The sequence below is a fragment of the Argiope bruennichi genome, chromosome 7 (assembly GCF_947563725.1).
Source record: "Argiope bruennichi chromosome 7, qqArgBrue1.1, whole genome shotgun sequence".
NCBI classification, from domain to species: domain Eukaryota; kingdom Metazoa; phylum Arthropoda; class Arachnida; order Araneae; family Araneidae; genus Argiope; species Argiope bruennichi.
Window position 1 is genome coordinate 44,316,047 of NC_079157.1, and position 20,538 is coordinate 44,336,584.

Sequence of the window (20,538 nt, forward strand, 5' to 3'; positions counted from 1 at the left end):
TTTCTGTCTGAGTGATACCAAATGTTTTAAATCTGCGGTGTCTCTCTTTTAAATGTGTGCGTCTCTGAGCTGATTACTCTAAGCCAATTGATTCTCCTCTGCAATGGACCTAATACCGCCCTAAAAACTCTCTAAATATAAATCAAGTCAAACCTGCTTAGGAATAACCCTGGAGCACTTGCGAGAATCAAGAATCCTCCAATTTTTCATGTCATGCAAGTACCACTGCCTTCAGCAGGAGTTAACACCTCAGCTCTTACTCAAAGATAATTCCAAGCAAACTTCCCAAGTTTTCCTAATGTCCAAATCAATCAAGTTAACCAAATGATGAGCTCATCCTTCGACCAACTGACCTCTGTACTTCAAGTTCCCTTCATCAATCAGCAAATTCAATGCTAATAAAGACAACAATCTAAGTGCTATATGCTGGAATGCAGGTTTGCTTAAGAACAAGTTTCGTGAATATAAATACTTCGTCAAAGAGTGGAGACAGGATGAGTGGCCCCTGAACCCAGGTGACATACTTAAAATAGCCAATTATACCACCATTAGAAACTATCGACTTACCCACAGGGGCGGCGGAATAACTTTAATGATTAAAAACTCAATAATTCATCATCTTACATCCGTTCTTAGTGCTTCAAATGGGTACATCAGATATTTCATTTATTAATTGTGATTCGTGAACTGTATTAAATGTTTTTTTCCCCATAGAAAGCATACAGTGAATGCAGTTTCAAGCATACAGTTTCTCAAGAATGAACAGTGATTAGAAAGGAAGATCACTCATTATTTGATATAAGATTTATATGACCTTTATCACACATTTTTGTGACTAGCGGAATATTTCTTTAAATTTCTCCATTTATTTTAATCCTTTAAAGGGCCATTTTTTTCTAGTCATATTATGTTAAAATATTTTTAGGCTTGAAATTCGAATAAGAAAAGGGATTCATTTAGCTTATTAGATAAATTTAATTTGATTCATTAATTAATTTGGTTAATTAATTTAAATTATGATTTCCAAAATGAATTCAATACTAGAGACCAGAATAATAGTTGACGCAGTTATAAATTAAAATTTGTTTATGAAATAAGTTATGGTCACCATTCAACAAGTATCTAGTTACAAAGAGCTTTTATTATACACATTATTAAAAAATTGTACAATATAAATAAATTTAATAAAAATTAGGTTGTCCACGCATCGAGTTATCTCGCTGTTCTTTATTTAATCTCCAAGTTAATTCTGTAGAATCTATTTCCGGGAGATCTCCACCGTACTGAACAGGCAGCGTAGAGGAAGGGAAATAGTCGAGCAACTTCCGAGGTTCCGAGTGGAAATGGGTCTGAAAGAGAAATGCTCACTTTAAAAATGACGATAGGGTGAATCCTCGATTTAACAAATAGATCTGAGGGGAAAATGATGCATAAAATCAAATGATTGCTGAACAAGGAAATGTATTATGAAAAACTTTTAAATTATGATACTAACTTGTAATTTCTCTGTAATGTATATGCAGCCACAATTATGAAAAGAGTCGTGAAAATTTTCTGCAAAAAATGCGAATGTGCCGGCAAAGTTGTGGAGGCATTTGTCCTATGTGTTATTCTGTCCATAACTCTATCCTGTGTACTTTACGATTCAACAAAACTATAACAATTGAAAGAAAAAAAAATGTGTTTTATATTTCATTCAAATCTTGCGTCAACACGTTGTTCTATCGTGTCACTTCCATTTTTACTAACCCTACACTATCAGCTCCTTCACGAATGGTGGCAAATTTAAATCTAGCGTTCATTTTGGGACACCCTTTATATGGGAAGAACTATAAATAAATTGCAATGTGACAATCAAATATATTGATGACAAAATAATATAATGAAAACAGCCAGGAGAAATGTATGAAAAACCACTTGTGTGTGTGTGTGAGAGAGAGAGAAAGAGAGAGATTACGATTTCTTTTATAGCATTGTAAACGCACTTACTCTTTTTTTAATTTTTTCCGGTAGAAATGGGTACAGAATTCTCCATGCCAAACTCACCAGAGCAGTTTGGTTGACAACATGAAGTCCCTTTATTCGGACGGGAATACAGTTCTGTAAAAGCAGATTAAAGACATTTTAAGTTTATTCAACATAAGTAAATAATATATAAAGCATTGATTTTTGAAATAAATTCAAGTATTAGAAAATGGGTTGTAGTATTAGAAATTGTAGTTGTAGAACAGAAAATGCCATCTTTTGTTCTTTGCTCCCTCCAGATATCTTGCGGATATCTTAGTGATAAAATGTATATAAGACATTAAAATTTTGAAAATAAAAATAAAATGTATCATCGGAATAAATTTATCAATTAAGGAAAATAAGAGAAAAAAAATGCATTACAAAATTTCATTTCGCATTCATGAAAGAGCCAAAAATGTAAAATATGTAATCAAAAATACATAAGAACTAGCTGCCTTCGGCGACCCGTTATTCGCCTACGATATTGAAACTATTTTTTTTAATATAGTCAAGGAACATTGATGAACTACATCTTAATAAAACAAATGAAATGCATTTTTAATTATTCTTGCAGGTTAAAAGAAGGATACTCTAACGTAGGGCGAAACCGATCAGGTTGTTGAAGTTAGGCGCTTTGTCAAATAGTCATTTTTCGATATTATTAGAAGTTGGAAAGTGGAAGGGGACAGAAAATTGTTTTATGATGAATCTAAACGTTCATGTGCTTTGAAATGTTATGATACTTTGCAAAATGGATATTGTTGCAGGATTGGAGAGCTCCATTATGATATTTTTCCAACAGAAAACATAGAGTTTTGATATTTAATGACTTACCTCGCAATTGCATCACACAAAAATTCTCAAAAGTGGTCCAATAGTTCTGACTATACAGAATTTCATCCACACAGCAAAATATAATTTTTTTTTCTATTTCTCCTGAAATGATGGCTACAAACTGAAGTGAAATAGTTCAAAAGTTAAACTTAAAACTGTGTTTGAATTTCATTAGAAACCAAGGAATTTAAACACACACACACGCACGGGCACACGTATATATATTGCTACGAAACTGTAACGTTCCTTTCTAGCAAGATTAGTTCCATTGTAGGAAAAACTGTTGTCCGATCAGCTCTATTGGATGCTGATCGGATGCCGGATCGATGGCCCCCAGGTTTTGTCGACTAAATTGATGATACCAGAATCTTCTGGAATTTTGGCGATTCGAGTTATGCTTGTTTGTTCAAGAACCTTCTCTGCCCTGTTCTGGAAACTCTAAAAGACCGACATTCCAAGCTGAAGACAGTCGTATAGTAAATCAACGACGAATAAGCTGGATCAGTATAGCGAAGCGCAAGCGTTGAGTAGAACCATAGCAATAGTGGACTGTGCGCCAAGTTGTGGAGACAGGTATTGAAGCAGCATCAAACTGTGTGTGGAATCGCCAGTCGTATAATAGTGAGTCGGCAGTCAGGTACGGTTAAAGCGAAGGAGATAGTGGAGAATTGGAGGCTTTTGGAGAGATCTTAGTGGATAGTTGCGTATATTCCCTTCTGCTGCTAAGTTCTGTCTGGCCGCTTTGTGTGCTGTTGTGGTTGTTTACTATCGTTTGCTATTTGTGAGTTGCGGTTTGTTTTAAGTGTGCTGCTGTGTATTGTGTATGTCTCGCGCTGATGTTTCGTCGTAAAGCTTGCCACGGAACACTTGTCAGTAACAATGTATATATATATATATATATATATATATATGAGATCTAAAACGTCGAGAGATGTCAAAATTTCGAATTTTTTTCGTTTATGAGAAAGTAAAATAGAGAAAGGGCTTTGATCGCTCCTCTATCTATTGATGATGCATGATATGCTGTTCCATCTACAATCATTCATTAAATTCATTAAAAATATATATTTAAAACCTGCTTTTATTAAATAAATTTTTAATTTAACAATGTACAAATATGACTTACCAGAGGTAGGTGATACAGAATGTACAAATTATGTAAAGTAGCGTGTCGAAGGTGATGAATATTGGTATCTTTCATGTCAAAAATGGTTTTGAATCCATTAATTTGTGCCATTGGATCACGTAAAATTTGCAAACTTGTCAGCAGGTACAATTTTATGAAGTCATCTAATGGGATTTCTCTCGGATTCCACTTCCCTGTTTAAAAATTTGTTATTTTCAGAGAATGCAGCTAGAATTTTGAAGAAAATGAACAAAACTTTTAACATATATTTTGAGAGTTTTAAAATAGCTATACGGTCATATAAGAATCAAAGCAACTTTGAATACATCTGGATGTCATGAAAATTATCCTGTTAAAACAAGAAAGGAAATGACTAGACAAAAGAAAAATTTGTGGAACTTTTAATATGTCAAAATTTTTTTCTTCTATTCTTTTGTAAGACAAAATATTTGAATTTCCTAAATCTAAAATATATAAAATTAAAAAAAAAACTTTAAAATTGCCTTTTTATTCATTTACCCGTAGGTATATGTATATGGTCTAAATGAATGGAAACAGCACAGACTAATATAAAAATCATTATTAATAAGGCGAAAGACCCTCTTTGGCATGTCATTTAGCTGGATTCGATTGAAATCGATTCATACAAGTGTGGAATAGCGTTTAGAGGAATCATTGCATCATTGTTCATGGGAGATATTGTGGAAGCTCCGGTCGAGATGCCGGCGGTGCATATCGATTCTGGATTGAATGCTTTCAAACAGGCCATAAGGGTTCAATTATATTGAGGCCGGGGAGATCGTGAGGACCTTGGTAGATGTTTCACCTCATCCCCGTTTTCATCAAATTGCACAACATGTATTCCAAATATCAAAAGAATGCGCCTAGTTATGCACGAATAGGAGCATTATCATTTTGAAAAATTCCATCTCCTGCAGGAAACAAAGTTTGCAACACAGAATGGACCTGATCAACAAAATTTTTTCTATACGTTTTCCCGGTGATCCTTTCTTTCATGGTAAAGACAGAGCCAGCAGAAAAGTATGGAATTAAAATATAGGCATTTGAAATTTGTTTACCCTGAAATAACCAGTCCTCTTTTATTAATTACTATATCTTTATCTTATCTTATCCGGAATAATGCTCTCTAATATATATTTAATGTAACTGGTCTCTTTATAGTTTATTCGGCATAATATTTTAAATTTTGGTAGTATTAGAAATTATAATATTATAGAAGCGTTGCACCGTTCCATTCATTGTAAATAGTATCCAATAATTAAAGCTCGATTTTTAATTTGCCACCATTCGTGCAGTAAAGAGGTGGCGGCCCTATTAACAAAAAACCCATTTGGCAGCTGATAGTTTAAACTCAGTAAAAAGAGAGTTGAACGCGATAGAACAACGAGTTTTCATTGTTGAACAATATTTTTAAAAGTTTGGCGGCCACATTTCAAAAATTTAAGAATTGGCCCCCTAAATCGCGAGATTTAACTCCATTAGATTTCTTTTTATAGAGTTATTTGAAGTCAAAGGTGTATGCCAACAAGCCCACAAACACGCGTGCATTGAAATCCAACCCTGAATCAAAGAAATGCAGCCGCATTTATGCAAAATGTCATGGACAATTTTGTCGAAAGAGTGCGTGTGTGCCAGTAACGCCGTGGTGGCATTTGCCTTACGTATTACTCCATGCAGAACCCTATCCTGTGTATTTTACGAAGCAATAAAAATATAACAATTAAAAGAAAATAACTATGTTTCATATTTTATTCAAATCTTGCGTTAACACGTTGTTCTATATGTGTAACGCTTCATTTTTATTCACCCAAAACTAACAACTGTCAGATGGTTCTTTAATAGGGTTGTCAAGACTTTACTGCACGCATGGTAGAAAATGCCAATCTTGCGGTCATTTTGGGACACCATTCATTATTTGAATTTCAGTATTTATGAAGTCTAACTTTTAACTAGTTCTTTGGTTCTAAAGAATCATATTCAGTGAAATATTCTTCGTACTTTGACTTTTAAATGAAAAAAAACTTGCCGCCTGTAGTGATACAACACATACCTACGCATTCATCTTTAATATAAATAGAGAGAATAAATTCCATCTTATTTAATGAAAGAATATAAGGAAAGAGAAAAAGTTTTTGAGAAATAAGCTTGTAAATGAGTGAAATAGTTATTTTTTGAGTTTTAATGTAGACCAGAAATAGCTAATGTTCATTAACATGAATCGGAATGACTGAGGAAAAGAAAAAAAAATCGATACATTCCTAAATCTAATTGAACATTTATGAAACTCTTATTTAGCAAGAACCTATTCTCAAGAAAACACTTCGTGTCAAGTTTGGTAATTATAAACTAGGAGATCGTTTCTTTCTGTCTGTGCTTGTTTTCACATTCTGCAATTTACAAATCATTTTATCAGCCTTTAAAAACATCACCATTTCAACATTCAGAGCTATGAAAGTTCACGCGAACATTTACTTACCAAGTCGAATACAAAAAACCACGCACCCCTCTGGACATCTGTCGGGTAAGACGACACACGATCCAATGAAGCGTTTTGTAAGAAAATACTCTTCTGAAATAGCTTGAAATAAATGATTGTGCTTCGTCCTGAAATCAACGTAATTCTGTAGGTGGTTAGCTGCTTTCTGGATCGTGTACTTAGTACCCCTCAAATAATGAATCAGAAAATCTTCTTCGAAATGTATCTCCTTAGTTTTTGGATTTTCTGTGTAAAATGTATTAAAAGTAAATGACTAGTATTATTTTAGAAGTTTGTTTATTTATACAATGACTGATATTTGAAATGGCTTATTTATTTAAATAAATTTTATTTGCTGCTCAACAGAAACAACCACTTAGCCCGCGGTTATAGTTAGTTATATTCATTTCCTGTTTAAAAACCTCACTAGGGCTATTTTGGGGCAGACCCTATCATTCTGAACCACGGTCAGATGACGAGGACGACACCTGAGCTGGCAATCCTCTCTCCAAACTTCCACACGGCTCCATTGGGAAGACGTTTGGCCCCGACTGATTTATCAAACAACAGACCCGCTTCCACGATAGTTCTTCGGTGGAATCGGGTCTCGAGCCTGAAGCCCTCCGGTTTCCAAGCCGAGATCTTATCACCAGGTCGCCTCGACCTAAGCACTTAGCGTGGTATTAGTTCATTTGAAAGAAAAAGTTTGAAAAGTGGCTTAAACCTTTCCATTTTTTTAAAATTTATTCAACACTCTATATTAGGCTCTCATACAAGTTATGTGCAATTGGGAATTAATATTATGTGCAACTGGGAATCTCATGCAGATCTGATCGGACGAAGATATTTTAGTTCAAATATGTCCGCTATTGAGATATTTCTTTTTTCAATTGCACCTTTACTGCTTATTTATAATTAATAAATGTCTCCATTCGTTATTACAAACAAAAAATTTCAAAAGCTGTGAAGATACAAAATTTATCTTCTTCATAATATAGAACAATTTTTCTATGAGAAGTAGTCGCTATTTCTTTCTTGGTTTATACAAGAGTTCAATATAGATTTCTAGATATTTTTACCTATAAACAATCGATAAGCAGTCTTATAAAGTAACTATAATATTAAATCACCTTTAACTGTAAATTCATCTTGTTATAACAATCGTTTTTAAAAGTAATATCCTTATAATAAAACTTCTTTCTACCCGTAACACCATGCGATGCTAAAATACAGTAGAAATACTACAAGATCTGTTATTGAATCTTTTCAGTTGCCGCCTTCGAGGGTGAAAGAGAGAGATTTGTAAAACGTTACTTTGAAATGACTTTGAATGAAAAACTCATTTTTATAAGTCAAATTGTTTTGTTATTGAAGCTTAGAGTTGAAGATATTGCGACTTTTTTTGGTTGGTATTCAATTATGATCTGAGCTAATAAAATTGTTAGACACAGCAAAGTCTTTCAACATTGCGGACAAGAAGTTAAAAATGGCAACAAAATGAAAGGCGCAAGGCACTCCAGGTTTTGTTCGATTCCCCACGGTCGACTCAGTTTACTGAAAGCAGAATAAAACACCTGTTTTGCATGAAAATATGAAACACGTTAAATCTAATTCGATTCTTTTAATGGTAAGGCTTGGAATAGTTAAGAGGCACTTCTATTCTTTTGATTTAATATGCGTGCAGTCTTTTATATAACTACGTAACACTTTTCCTTTTCATTATGTGCGTTTACGGAATTGATTAATTGTTCCTGCCACGAAACAATAAAACCTATCTTCTATTTCAGTTGAAACAAAGAATCTAAGAAGATTAATATATTTGTTTCTTATTTAATGCAAATAATGTCTTATTTAAAGTATACAGGATGATCAAGAAATAACAAGAGTTGTTTGGAGCCCTGTAACATGTTATTTATTGTACGATATATAACAAAATTTGGCCACCATACACATTAATGTATGCGGTTTCGATTTTTCAAAATAAATAGCACCAAAAAACGCCGATAGGAGGAATTCTGGCGCTGCAAGCGCTTAATGTATCAAAAAAGAATACATAACTGCCAGTGGAAACAGTAAATAGCAACACAACAAATACCAATTAAAAACGTGTATTATAGCAACTTACAATTTTGGCTCAAGTTGACCACCAGCCTGATGTTTCAATAATTGCATGCGGTACACGAGGTTTCGCAGAATATCGGCATTTATTCGTCTGACATGTCACGTTATTTGATCTTTTAAAGTAGGAATGTCAGAAACATGTCCTTAATACACAATGCCTTTCAAACGGCCCCATAACCAGAAATCGCAAGGATTCAGAGCAGAGGACCTCGGAGACCAATTTATGGGAAAGGCAAGACTAATTATTCTAGCGTCTGCGAATTTTTGACGCAACATATCCTTCACCCGACTTCCGATGTGCGGTGGCGCACTATCTTGCATCAAAATGGTAGAATCGATACAATTTCCTTGCTGCAGTTGAGGTGTCACAAAGTTCTCGAGCATCGGCATGACAGAACAAGTTACTAGTTCATTTCTACCAACTTCTTCATAAAAGTATGGGTCGGTGATAAAAGGAGCAGTGAACTCATAAGGCATGTTTACTTAGTGACAAAGCCATCGACGAGTGAATTCTTAAAGAATGACTTGAATTCCCTCAATGCTTCCTTTCATTCTCGATATCGTGTCACAAAACACCCATATGCAAATTACATAATGAAGTTTTTGATCGCAGCGCCAGAATTTTCCCTATTGCTGTTTTTTGGAATAATTTTTTTCCTAGACAAATCAAAAGTGCATGCTTTAATATGTGTGATGGCCAAATTTTGTTATATTTCGTCCAGTACATAATATTCTACAAGACTCCGAACTTCTCCTGTTATTTCTTGATCACCCTGTAACATTCTATACATATGAACATGAAATATTTTATTTATTTTTATCTAGATAAGAAATTTTTCTAGACTGAAAACCTTACTGCATTTCTAATAAGACTCTAACAGTATTTATGCCACACTTTTGGAAACAATATACTTTTTATATAACACATATCTGCGCTTTTCCATTATTTGAACCTGCTCGAAGAATACAAAAATAATTCGTAAGTGGTTATACTGTCTTAATTGTAAAGTGTCTTCTTCGGTATCTACATATTTATATATTCAGCGTTTTTTCAAGAGCCGAGTTCAGAAAATTTGCTTGGATTGATGTCCTTTTTCATGTGTTATAGAAGTTTTGAGAGAGGACATCTGATCTTTCATCTTCACCATTTATTGACTCTAACAACTGATCTGATACTTTACTGGAAACAACTGAACTTTACTTTCTAACAACGGATCTCTATACTTTGCTGGAAATCACATTTTTTTAGACAAAGCCTTTGATTTGATGTTTCTATCACTAACTATATAAAAAAAATGTTATTTAAAAATGAGAAATTTTAGGATTTTAAGTGCAATTTTCCTAAAAATTAATTGGTACTTCATGTTCTTTCATTGATTTTTTTTTGTATAATGAAAACGAGTACAAATTATTTGATAGAATATATTGCTGCCATTGTACGTGATAATTCTATTGCAGTTTCTGAATTTAATTGGTTACGATCGAGCCAAAATGAAATGAATATTCATTAAATACCTTGAAGCAATTTTTTAAATTCTGCCAGTGCTGTTTGTTTTGCTTCGGGCGTTTCTTTCAATTCCCGCTCTGCCTTCTTCAGTGCATAATCGGGCAGGTGATCGTTTGGATAAGGCAGAAAACTGCTCGTTTTCTTCATCTGTATGGGAGTTTCAGATGACATCTCTGACTTCAAGAGGGAAAAAAAAACAAATTTTGAATTTCTTTGCTTTTGAAAATAGCGCATTTCCTATTAATAATTATACTTATACATACATATACATACATGTATATATATACATATATATACATACATAAAGAAACATATATACATACATACATATTCGTACATATACATACATACACATACGTATATACACATACATATATACACACACATACATATATACACATACATACATACACACACATACATACACACACACACACACACACACACACACACACACACACACACACACACACACACACACACACACACACACACACACACACATATATATATATATATATGGAATTTCGACAAAGGTATAAATTATATTGTAAAGAATAAGTAACTTTTATAAGGACGTTGCAAGTCTAAATGTTATTTATTTAAAATTGCGTTTTAATACATCCACTTCAGATTGTTTCGCTTTTTAAAACTAATAGCTAATTAGGTATGCAGACTTTTTTTTTCACTAAGCTTTTAGAAACCACAGTTTAATTGAAAATGCATTTGTCAAAGTTTATTATATTGATTTCTCTTTGTTTAGACTTCATAACATTTTTAACAGGTTGTCAGAAAATCTGCGTCCTTTAATATTGTTTACAATTTCTTAATTGTCTGTATATTTTTAGTGTGTTTATGATTTTGTATCTGCAACTTTAAAACTCTTAAATTCTTTTAATGCTTTTGAGATATAGCGTTAATAATTTTGAAATGTGTTGTACGTCTTTTAAAGTTTTTTAAAATCGTCTATATGCTTTGTTTTCTTGGTATTCATTTTACGTTTTAGTTTTATTACAATAGAGCTATACATTCTCTTACAATAAAGAAATGAATATACTTGCCAGGTGAAAAACCTCTGTAATAAAAATTCTGTGAAACAAATCTAATAGTTGACAAAAAACTCGTAAACATGAGATGCACAATTTGGTAATATTCGCCATATTATCCAAATTTTTATATAAAAGACTTAATGAAATATTTCCTGAATTTTGTTAAGTACATAGGATTGTAATGTTTTTATTAACTGTTAATCTTAATGTTTAAAAAATAATCAATTATGACATTTTTTCGCTTATTCTTGTAAACCAAATATATATTTCTTATGACCCGAAATACAAAAATTATACAGATGAGTATCCGACGAATGAGATGACCACTGCTGCACACCAAATAACGATTTGGATGTTGATAGGTGATAACTTTAATTCCAAATAATCTTTGTAGGCGGCTTAAGGTTTTGGTTTCCGAAAAAGAAATTTCGATAGATAAAAAGAATTAAATCGTTCGATACTATTTATAAAGTTAAAATTTGTCTAGATATCAGAGAAGGCATTCTTTTTCTTCTTTTTTTGTAAACATTTACGGATGAAAAGATAATTGCTGGGCAACACTGCATGATAATCCGTATTTGAATAGGATAGTTTGAAAGGCACTTTTTGAAAAGAAGAGAAGGGAGCTAAAAGATTTCTTTCGATACTCTTTTTGATGACAGACATTTGCAGCTGTAATAATAGAAGTTCAAAAAGATATTTCAATTTTTGGATTCATTCAAATGAACTCTGTAATAGAAATTCGGAAAATTTACAATAGATAAAAATGGATGCTTTCGAGATTTAAATAAAAAAGAATATACAACAAGTAAGAAAAATGAAGAATATATATAAAAAAAAAGGTCAAAGATGATCTACAAATTTAGAAATTCAAATTTCAATGTAATATTCAAAAATTTAATAATATTATTAAATTTTCACGAAATTCCATTAAGTATTATGAAATGATCAAAATATTTGAACTTCAATCCAGTACGCTGAAAAAAAAGGCATAATCTCTGGACCTGGAGGGAGAGAAAAAAGGTTTTGGTTTAAAAAAAATCAAGAAAATGCAGATAGAACGATTAGAAATAAATTATATGTTAAAAATTTTTGATTTTGACAAAAATTTGATCAGAATTTATAGTTCAGATCCCTAAAGATGTACCAAATTTTATCCAATTCTTTTTACTTTGTAGGAAGCAGAAATTTAATACCAAAATAATCTTTCAGATATCAGAATATTCTAAAACGATACCATTTCTCCATCATAAACATCACCCCATTCCTTCAACCAAGTAATGTGATTTGAATTTTCTCTTAAGAAACAGTATTTATTTTCTGTAGTTTAAAACTTATTAATATAATTTTATTATAAAAATTCTTCAAAATTTATACGTTATTATATTGACTTGATTCATATATTTATGGCCATCCATTAAAACCCTGTATGTGATATCTTTGTTATTGACAGAAAACCTATTTTCCCTGACAAATTTCCTACCTTATTTACAATTGCTACCTACAGATAATAAAATATCCTCCTTTTAATAAAACCTGAAAAATTCATTTTTTAAAACGTCGAACCATTTCATTTTTACAGCAATTTGTTTCGGATCAGCGAGTTAATAATTAGTTTAAAAATAGCATAATTAATGTATTTCATTCAGATTTAAAATTTCTGAATGCTATGAAATGTCTTTAGGGAGGAATCATTTAAAGAAGAAGGATCCATTACATAGGCGGAATTAAAAAAACATTTTGAAATATAATGAAATATTCAAATTTCCAGTGAAAAAAAGCTTAAATTATTTTTAGATTTTTTGAAAAAAATATTCAGGTTATAAAGATCAACCTAAATAAGGTTTGCTTAGTTTTCTCCGAATTATTAGTAATTTAGTGAAAAAAAAAATGACTTTTTATACCAGTAAGCTGATAATTAATTAATATACAGTTCGTAATGAAATAGCTCCTTTGAAGAAGAATGGTTAAAAACCAATTGAGTTATATCTCAGAAACTCTTGAAATTTTGGGACAAAATTTAATTAATTTAAAAATATTATATATATAAATACATAAAGCATATAAAAAATATAATAAGTATATAAATATATAAAAATAAATATTATGCAAAAGATATAATATATCGAATTATTGAAAATGATTAGTTTTCGTAATGGGAAAACTTCGAGATTTAGACAGTTAACTGTTAATTTTCTCAGTTAATTTATTTGTTAATAGGGATAAATTTAACTTATTGAGTTATTTCTAAGGAAACATTATTTATGAAGCATTTATAAATAATCACATTTCAAAGGAGTAGAGTTTCTTTTTATTTTGAAAATATATAATACATGCGCTACTTTGGTACTGACGTTTAACATGTTTTATTGATTTTCAGATCAACAATTAGATAAAATTTTGCGGTATGATACTTTTCATAAACAGAACAATATTTGTCAATTGCGACATTCATCAAAATTCTCTTCGGGCTAAAATAGAATCCGGATGTATGAAATTTGATAAGCAATTACTAAAAAATGAACTTTCAAATTTTTAACAAAGATTTTAATTGAAAAATGAATGAAAATTAAAGTTTTTATTCAATAATTTCAAAATATATTAGTACACAGTCTTTTTTACTACCACCATTACCAACAAATAGCTTTGGCACGATTTCAAGTTTAATGAATCAAATTTATTTTTCTTCAGAAATGCCATTATTTGTATTAGGTTCTTCATTTATAATAATAAAATATAAAAAAATAATATATATAAAATTTCCGGAGCTTTAAATAAGATTTTTTATTTAAAAAAACGAATGAAAATTAAAGTTTCACTTCAATAATTTCGAAATTAACTATTACATAATTCTTTCTAATACCATCACTCCCAACGTTTAGTTTCACCATGATTTTAAATTTAATAAATTTTTAAATGTATTTCAAAATATTTTTAAAAAATGCTTTAATTGTTTTAGGTTATGCATTTATAATAATAAAATATAAAAAAAACATATATAAATATTTACATGAAAGCAGAGGAACGTAAAACATTAGCATTCTTCAATGTTTCAGAGAGAAGGTTCGAATTTCTCCTTCTGATTTTTTCTCTTAATTTTAAGGTATCCGAACACGTTCGGAGCACTTTTTTAGAAAGACATGGTGTAGACATACTTTAACCCTATTTCTGGGTTTAAGACTATTCAAAATTAGTAATAGGATGTCAATATTTGAAATAAACATTAAAACTTTTTGAAAATTAGCATTTAATAGCATACATTTAAGCAAATTCTTTAAAAACTTGGCTACACCAAAAACTATTACTCTCATCCGAACAAAATATACCAAAATAAACTGCATAGTTTCTCTAGGGAATGAACTACAATCGTATGGTTATAATAATAAATAAAAATTTTAGAACGTCAAAGAATTTATCATGAAATTTTAAATAAATTTATGGCGTTATTGTTCAAACAATAGGCTGTAAATTAAAAAGCATTTCCTCATTTTAAATTCTTTTATTTCATCACCTATAAAATAGTATAAAGACAAATTCAAACAAATTTCGTAGTAATATGATCATTATATTTTGAGTGATTTGATTTGAAACGAGCAAAAAATAAGAAAAAAATCAATTTTGAAAAAAATGCATTTAAAGTAAATTATGTGTGTACATACTTAAAATTCACCACATTTATAAGTTATACCTTCTTCCCCTCCTAAGAATTTAATAATTTCCCTTTTTTAATCATTTTTTTTTCGTGGCAATTTTTGTGTTTGGCAGTGAATGCCGCCTAGATTGGTATATTCTGTTTTTGTCGAGCTCAGCAAATGCTCTAACTGTATTTGCACTATAATACACTCCAATAACATATACACTCCTATAATATTCAGTAATCGTATAAAACCTTCGTTAAAATGTACAGTTAAAATGTTACAGACATAAATGCCCCTAATCTGAGGGTTCGGAGCTCAACAAAGACATCTTTAGGAACAAATTTTCACAAAACACAGTTAAAACTTTCATTGGCATTTTTCATTTTGCAGTGCAAAAATTGCTCCGTATTTAAACTAAATTTGTGTTTATACAAATTTTTGACATGTTTTGGGTCCTTTAAATCGGAACTTTCGGTTATTTAAACTCCCACTTCCGATTTACCGATCATTGCGAAAATATTAATATTTTGACTTCTAATTAACATAGAGATTAAAGTAAACCTGTTTTGGGTAGCTTAAAGACTGGTCTATCCAATAAAAGAATTTTTTTAAAAAATGTCATTTTTGGCGAAACTCGACCTTTTCAACGTGTTCGGATACCTGAAGTGGCGACTGTTATAAAATGCCATGATTAGGAAATGATAACTAAGCAAATCAACAAGAAATCACTTGATATTCTGATTGCCATATCACTGTAATTTCGATTCTAATAGTGTCGTATAAAAGAACACCATCTGTGACAAATTACTTGAATCAACTTTAAAGATAAGCATTAAAACGTAAATAAAAAAATAACTTAAGGTTAACTAATTTGATTCTTTAGACTCTGATTTTTTTAAACAATTTTTTTAAAGTATTATTAGTTTATTTTAGAAATTAATTATTTTGGTCGAATTAATTTCAGTATCAGATCTCATTTCAATGTTTACCAACAACTAGGAATGAGCACAGAATCCATTTCGTCATGAAATCGTTTTCTGATTTTAAAATTCAGTTATTATTGGAAATGACACATAAATATATTTACAACTTACTTCTTTATCCAAGCTCAATTTTCATACAACTCTGATGGCCACTGGACATAGAGGAACTGAAAATTGCAAACTCAGCTATTGTAGTAGAAACGATAAAAACAAATACAAAAAAAAAAAGCAAAAAACAGACGATAAAAGTTTTTAAATAATCTTTGACCGAGATTGTAAGTGCTGAATGAGCGTAGATAGAGGCGATTGATAACATACAAGTATTTCTTTCTGCTTATTGACTATTTTAAGCTATTATTGACTATTATAAACTTTATTATTGAATATGCAATACATTATTATTATAAACTTTATTATTGAATAGGCAATACATTATTATTATAAACTTTATTATTGAATAGGCAATACATTATTATTATAAACTTTATTATTGAATAGGCAATACATTATTATTATAAACTTTCTTATTGAATATGCAATACATTATTATTATAAACTTTATTATTGAATAGGCAATACATTATTATTATAAACTTTATTATTGAATATGCAATACATTATTATTATAAACTTTATTATTGATTATCGACTATTTTGAACTTTAAATGTGATGAAAGTTTATTGTCGAGTACATTCCTAAAAATATATTTCAAAATTATGTTTTGAGAACGAAGGTCATCTTCAGCATTTTTCAAAATTTACCTGTGTTCATTTTATTTATTTTATGTTATAGGAAGTTCAAAGAAAAGAAAAAGTCAGGGAAGAAATCCAAGAAGGGAAAAGAAAATCATAAAAGAAGATTTTGAGTTCAAATACAGATGGAATGAATAGAAAAGTGATTCAGCTTGTAGAGATATATCATCCAAGATGAAGAAGAATGGATATAATACTTAATCTGTGAGAAGTAATGATTTGTTATTTGTTTATTTCAGTCGCTATCCCGCTAAGGATTGACTTTTATGTTCATTTATTTAAAAAAATCTTATACTTTTTTTTTGTTATAAACCATTTGATATCATTTTCATTGTCAATATTCTAAGCAATCATAGTGAGCATATATCTTTTTATATCTATACATAGTATAAAGTCTCCTGAAAGCTCGTATGTTTGGAAGAGGAAAAACTCGAGAAATATTTAACTGATATTGGAGGTATTTATACCATTTTGTAGGGCATTTGTTGGGGAAGGTTTTAATATATTGAAGTCATATCGAAATTTATTTTCCTACAATTCCTACTTGCGTAATATAGTAGTATCTGTGCTTTGCATTTATCCGCGCGTGCGTGAAAACCTCAAAATGCGCTGATATTTTGTGCAAAACATTTTTAAAAAATTCATATATTGTTCAAAAACAGATGTAATATAAAAGATTATGTTATTGAAAGGTAAATAGTTTTAAAAGAATGGATCGATTCATTAATTGAATAAAATCACATTACGATTTAATCTTTGTATTGAATATGATAAATATATTGAATGCATTTTCCCTTTGCATTCGGATGGCACCTCTCCTCACCATTCAAGACGGTGCATCATTTTGACGTTTTATTTATTTATTTTTCAATTTTGTTTGTTAAAAATAGCTTACAGAATGGCAAAAAGATGCAGGTTGATTTTTCAAAGAAATTCGACTTAAAACAAATATGTATATTTATTTTTCAGAGCGAAAAACAAATCTTTGTATGAGGTAAATAATGATGCATCGAATTACTTTTCCGACTGTGAAGGGTAAACAAAGGGTAACGTTATATATTATACCGAGATTGCACAAAAACACCACTGGTAAATTGTAAATAGAAAAAAAAAAGATTATATCAAAAATTACTTTAAAAACATTAAATAAAAAAATGGTAAAAAGGAAGTAAAATATCTTCTAAAACATAGTGAGAATTCTTTCCACAAGAATATATATAATAAAATGATTCGACGCTGAATGCTTACTTTACCTTTATCAATTCCTTGAAACATATAAAGTGCAACCAACGTGAGTTAAGAACAACATAAAACTTTTATGAACATCTTCGTAAGAGAAAAAGTACATTTAATATTTTTTGTTGCAGCAATGATTTCAGCAATTCTATCTTAACTTAGTACAATAATAAAAATAATTTCCTTTTACGAACTATTGAATTAGTATACTTATTCAATTTTAAGTAGTTTAAAAATTCTAATTCTACAAAATTGGTAGTCCTTGCAAGTTATGAAATTTTAAGAGGAAAAATTTTATATCTTTCAGCTGTGGACAAGTTTTAGGACAATTCCTCATAGGCACCTCAACAAGCCTTTTTATCTGTTATAGGAAACTTTTCCAGATTTAAAATGGACGAATCACTTAATCACCGTGCCCGTGCGTCATACGGACATCGAATCATTATTTCTCATATTTATATGCTGAAACTAGATAATTCAGAGACGGTATAAATCGATGCAATCGCTCGATAATCCACAAACATCTAAAATATTCTTTGATTTCTTAATTGAATCAGTAATGCAATACATTTTCGATAAGAGAGGGAATTTAATTAGATTGTGCAAACAGACTTTGATTTTTTTTATCGCGAATGTCGAATGACAAAATTTGTAGATACTATCCAGTATTAAAATGCGTAATCGTTTCACTTCTCTGAAACACAATTTTTAAAAAATCAAAGAGCTATTTTTAAAAAAATATACAAAGAGCAGATAGAGAAATGCTACCGATTTTCATAATATTTTGGAATGCTTAAACTATTTAAAACATACGTATTAAAATTTGACTTATGTACAAAGGAATCTGTTTGCATTTTTTTAAAAGCGGAATTTTATAACTGATTTTTCACATTCACCCTGATATGATAGAATTTTGAAATTCTGTTCACTACTGAATTCTTAAATTTTAATATTTTTGTAAGTTAAATCATCAATTTATTGATTGATGTATTTAAATTTTGATTTCACATTAATGAATTCACAGTAATGAATGTGAGAAAAATTTTCCTATTATATTTAATTATAAATTTTAAAAAATAGAAAAGATTTTAAAAAATCTACTTTGATTAGAAATTTTTATTGCTACTAAAAAATTCCGAAATTTTTTTTTATCAAAACTGTTTAACAATCATTTAAATTGAAAAAATTCTTTAATATATTAATTCCATCATAAATGAATTGCATACAGTCATACATGATTAAGAAGCATTCTATTTACCATTAATTTTTCTATGAATAGTAAATGAAACTTGCCATTTTGAAAGAAAGGCCAACTAAATATTTCATTTACACATTCTCCATTCTTACACTGAAGAGGAATAATCAATTTCACTCTGTATTTTCAGAAACGATCACAGCGCCACTCTCTTGAAAATTGAAACTTATCACTTCGAGTCCAGCTATTTCGAACGAAAACCATCATAAATGAACGTTAAATTTCCAAGGTGGATGAATTAATTTTTTTAAGTAGCACATAATGCATTCCCAATTTTCTAAATTTTGATTTGTAATTACTTTTGAAAAAATAAATTTATAAAGAAACTTATTTTATTACTTTTTGATGTGATTGATTACTAATAACGCATGATAAATGCATCACAAAATTGATGATATCTTCAAAATTCCTATTACTGAAGATTCCTCAAGGTAAGAATTGGAAATTTAAATTATGTTACAAAAATTAAATTACTTTTATGAAAGATTGTTTAAACATTTTCTTACATTTTAAGATTTAATTTTCGAGTTTTGATATAAAGTAAAGAACTTTCAATATTTATTTAATTGCTGAAGCATTTTAAAACAGATATAAAATAATACGCTGCGATATTCACGCTTCCATGAAAATTTTGTAATTTTCCTTTTTGTAAATTTGTTTTACACTTCAAAAAATAATACATTTTCAAAAAAATGAAATACAAACATTAAAGTCCTTTATTTTATTATTTTTGACAAATTGCATATTTTTGAGGGGGAGGGGCATCAAAGAACAGTGCTGCGAATCTACTAAATATTATCTACTGAAAAAGCAGAGGTGTGATTTTTGGAGTATAGGTGATCGAAACGCCCCCTACTTCCGCTATGGAAGCTTTGCGACCTCAAACTCAACATTTTGCACAAAACAACGCTATTACTACTCAGTGTCTCATAATTTTAAAATTTATAATATTTGTAGGAATTTATATATTAGAATGCAATCTGTCCTTCCAAAAAGGAGTTAGTCTTACTTCTAAGAGGGATGTTAGAAAAAGAAACTGGCACAAATTATTAAATGTAATGCAAAACCTTTGGATGTGATTTTTTTTTTCTATCTTTGTAATGCGTCAGTAGTCAATAAAATAATTTATGTTCGTAGAATCGCCGCAAGATTCTTTTTTTTTCCACGTTTTGGTGTAAAATATTTATTTGAACAGCTGTAAAAAATATTCGGTAGAATGAGAAATATTTCCCCTTTACTTGTAAGATTTTACTCAAAATATTTTGGAGTCTCACATGAGATGAAATTTTACACCCGATTGATGAAGAATTCATAATTGATCGTAGGAATAGAGATCAATATTTTGTAACCGTAGGAAATTGGTTCTAAATTTGGCGAGGCTGTTCTACGTTTAGATTCTATTGATTTTACGAAAACTAAAACCTCCGAAGATTTAAAATGAAAAAAAAATTTCAGGTAATGCTAAAAAAACATCTTGGTTTTTAAAATTTTCCAAAAAAATTAATTTGGATATAAGTTTTTCTGCTAATAAA

The 20,538-nt window shown here is 30.0% G+C and overlaps 1 protein-coding gene across 4 annotated transcripts; it reads right to left on the reverse strand.

Annotated features, from left to right (window-relative positions):
• Positions 1–1,123: 1,123 nt before the first annotated feature.
• Positions 1,124–19,028, reverse strand: LOC129974942 (alpha-tocopherol transfer protein-like). Of its 4 annotated transcripts, none has more exons than XM_056087749.1 (7): positions 19,010–19,028; positions 15,874–15,929; positions 10,101–10,269; positions 6,465–6,710; positions 3,968–4,161; positions 1,990–2,100; positions 1,124–1,349 (listed from the first exon to the last, which is right to left on the reverse strand). In XM_056087749.1, the coding sequence occupies exons 3-7, from the start codon at positions 10,261–10,263 to the stop codon at positions 1,182–1,184; spliced, it is 882 nt and encodes a 293-aa protein (XP_055943724.1). In that variant the 5' UTR covers positions 10,264–10,269; positions 15,874–15,929; positions 19,010–19,028; the 3' UTR covers positions 1,124–1,181. The 4 variants fall into 4 exon arrangements, with proteins under 4 accessions (XP_055943724.1, XP_055943723.1, XP_055943725.1 ...); XM_056087748.1 differs by lacking the exon at positions 19,010–19,028 and adding an exon at positions 17,769–17,872; XM_056087750.1 differs by lacking the exons at positions 15,874–15,929; positions 19,010–19,028 and adding an exon at positions 17,769–17,907.
• Between the last annotated feature and the right edge of the window lie 1,510 nt (positions 19,029–20,538).

What these genes read in the sequence shown, in the direction of transcription:
- LOC129974942 (XM_056087749.1), bottom strand. Translation starts at nt 10,263, where the DNA reads ATGTCATCTGAAACTCCCATACAGATGAAGAAAACGAGCAGTTTTCTG. An exon ending in ATTTAAAAAATTGCTTCAAG is followed by an intron (nt 6,711 to 10,100) that starts GTATTTAATGAA and finishes CATTTTACACAG; the next exon opens with AAAATCCAAAAACTAAGGAG. An exon ending in CGGAAAAAATTAAAAAAAGA is followed by an intron (nt 1,350 to 1,989) that starts GTAAGTGCGTTT and finishes TTTCTCTTTCAG; the next exon opens with ACCCATTTCCACTCGGAACC.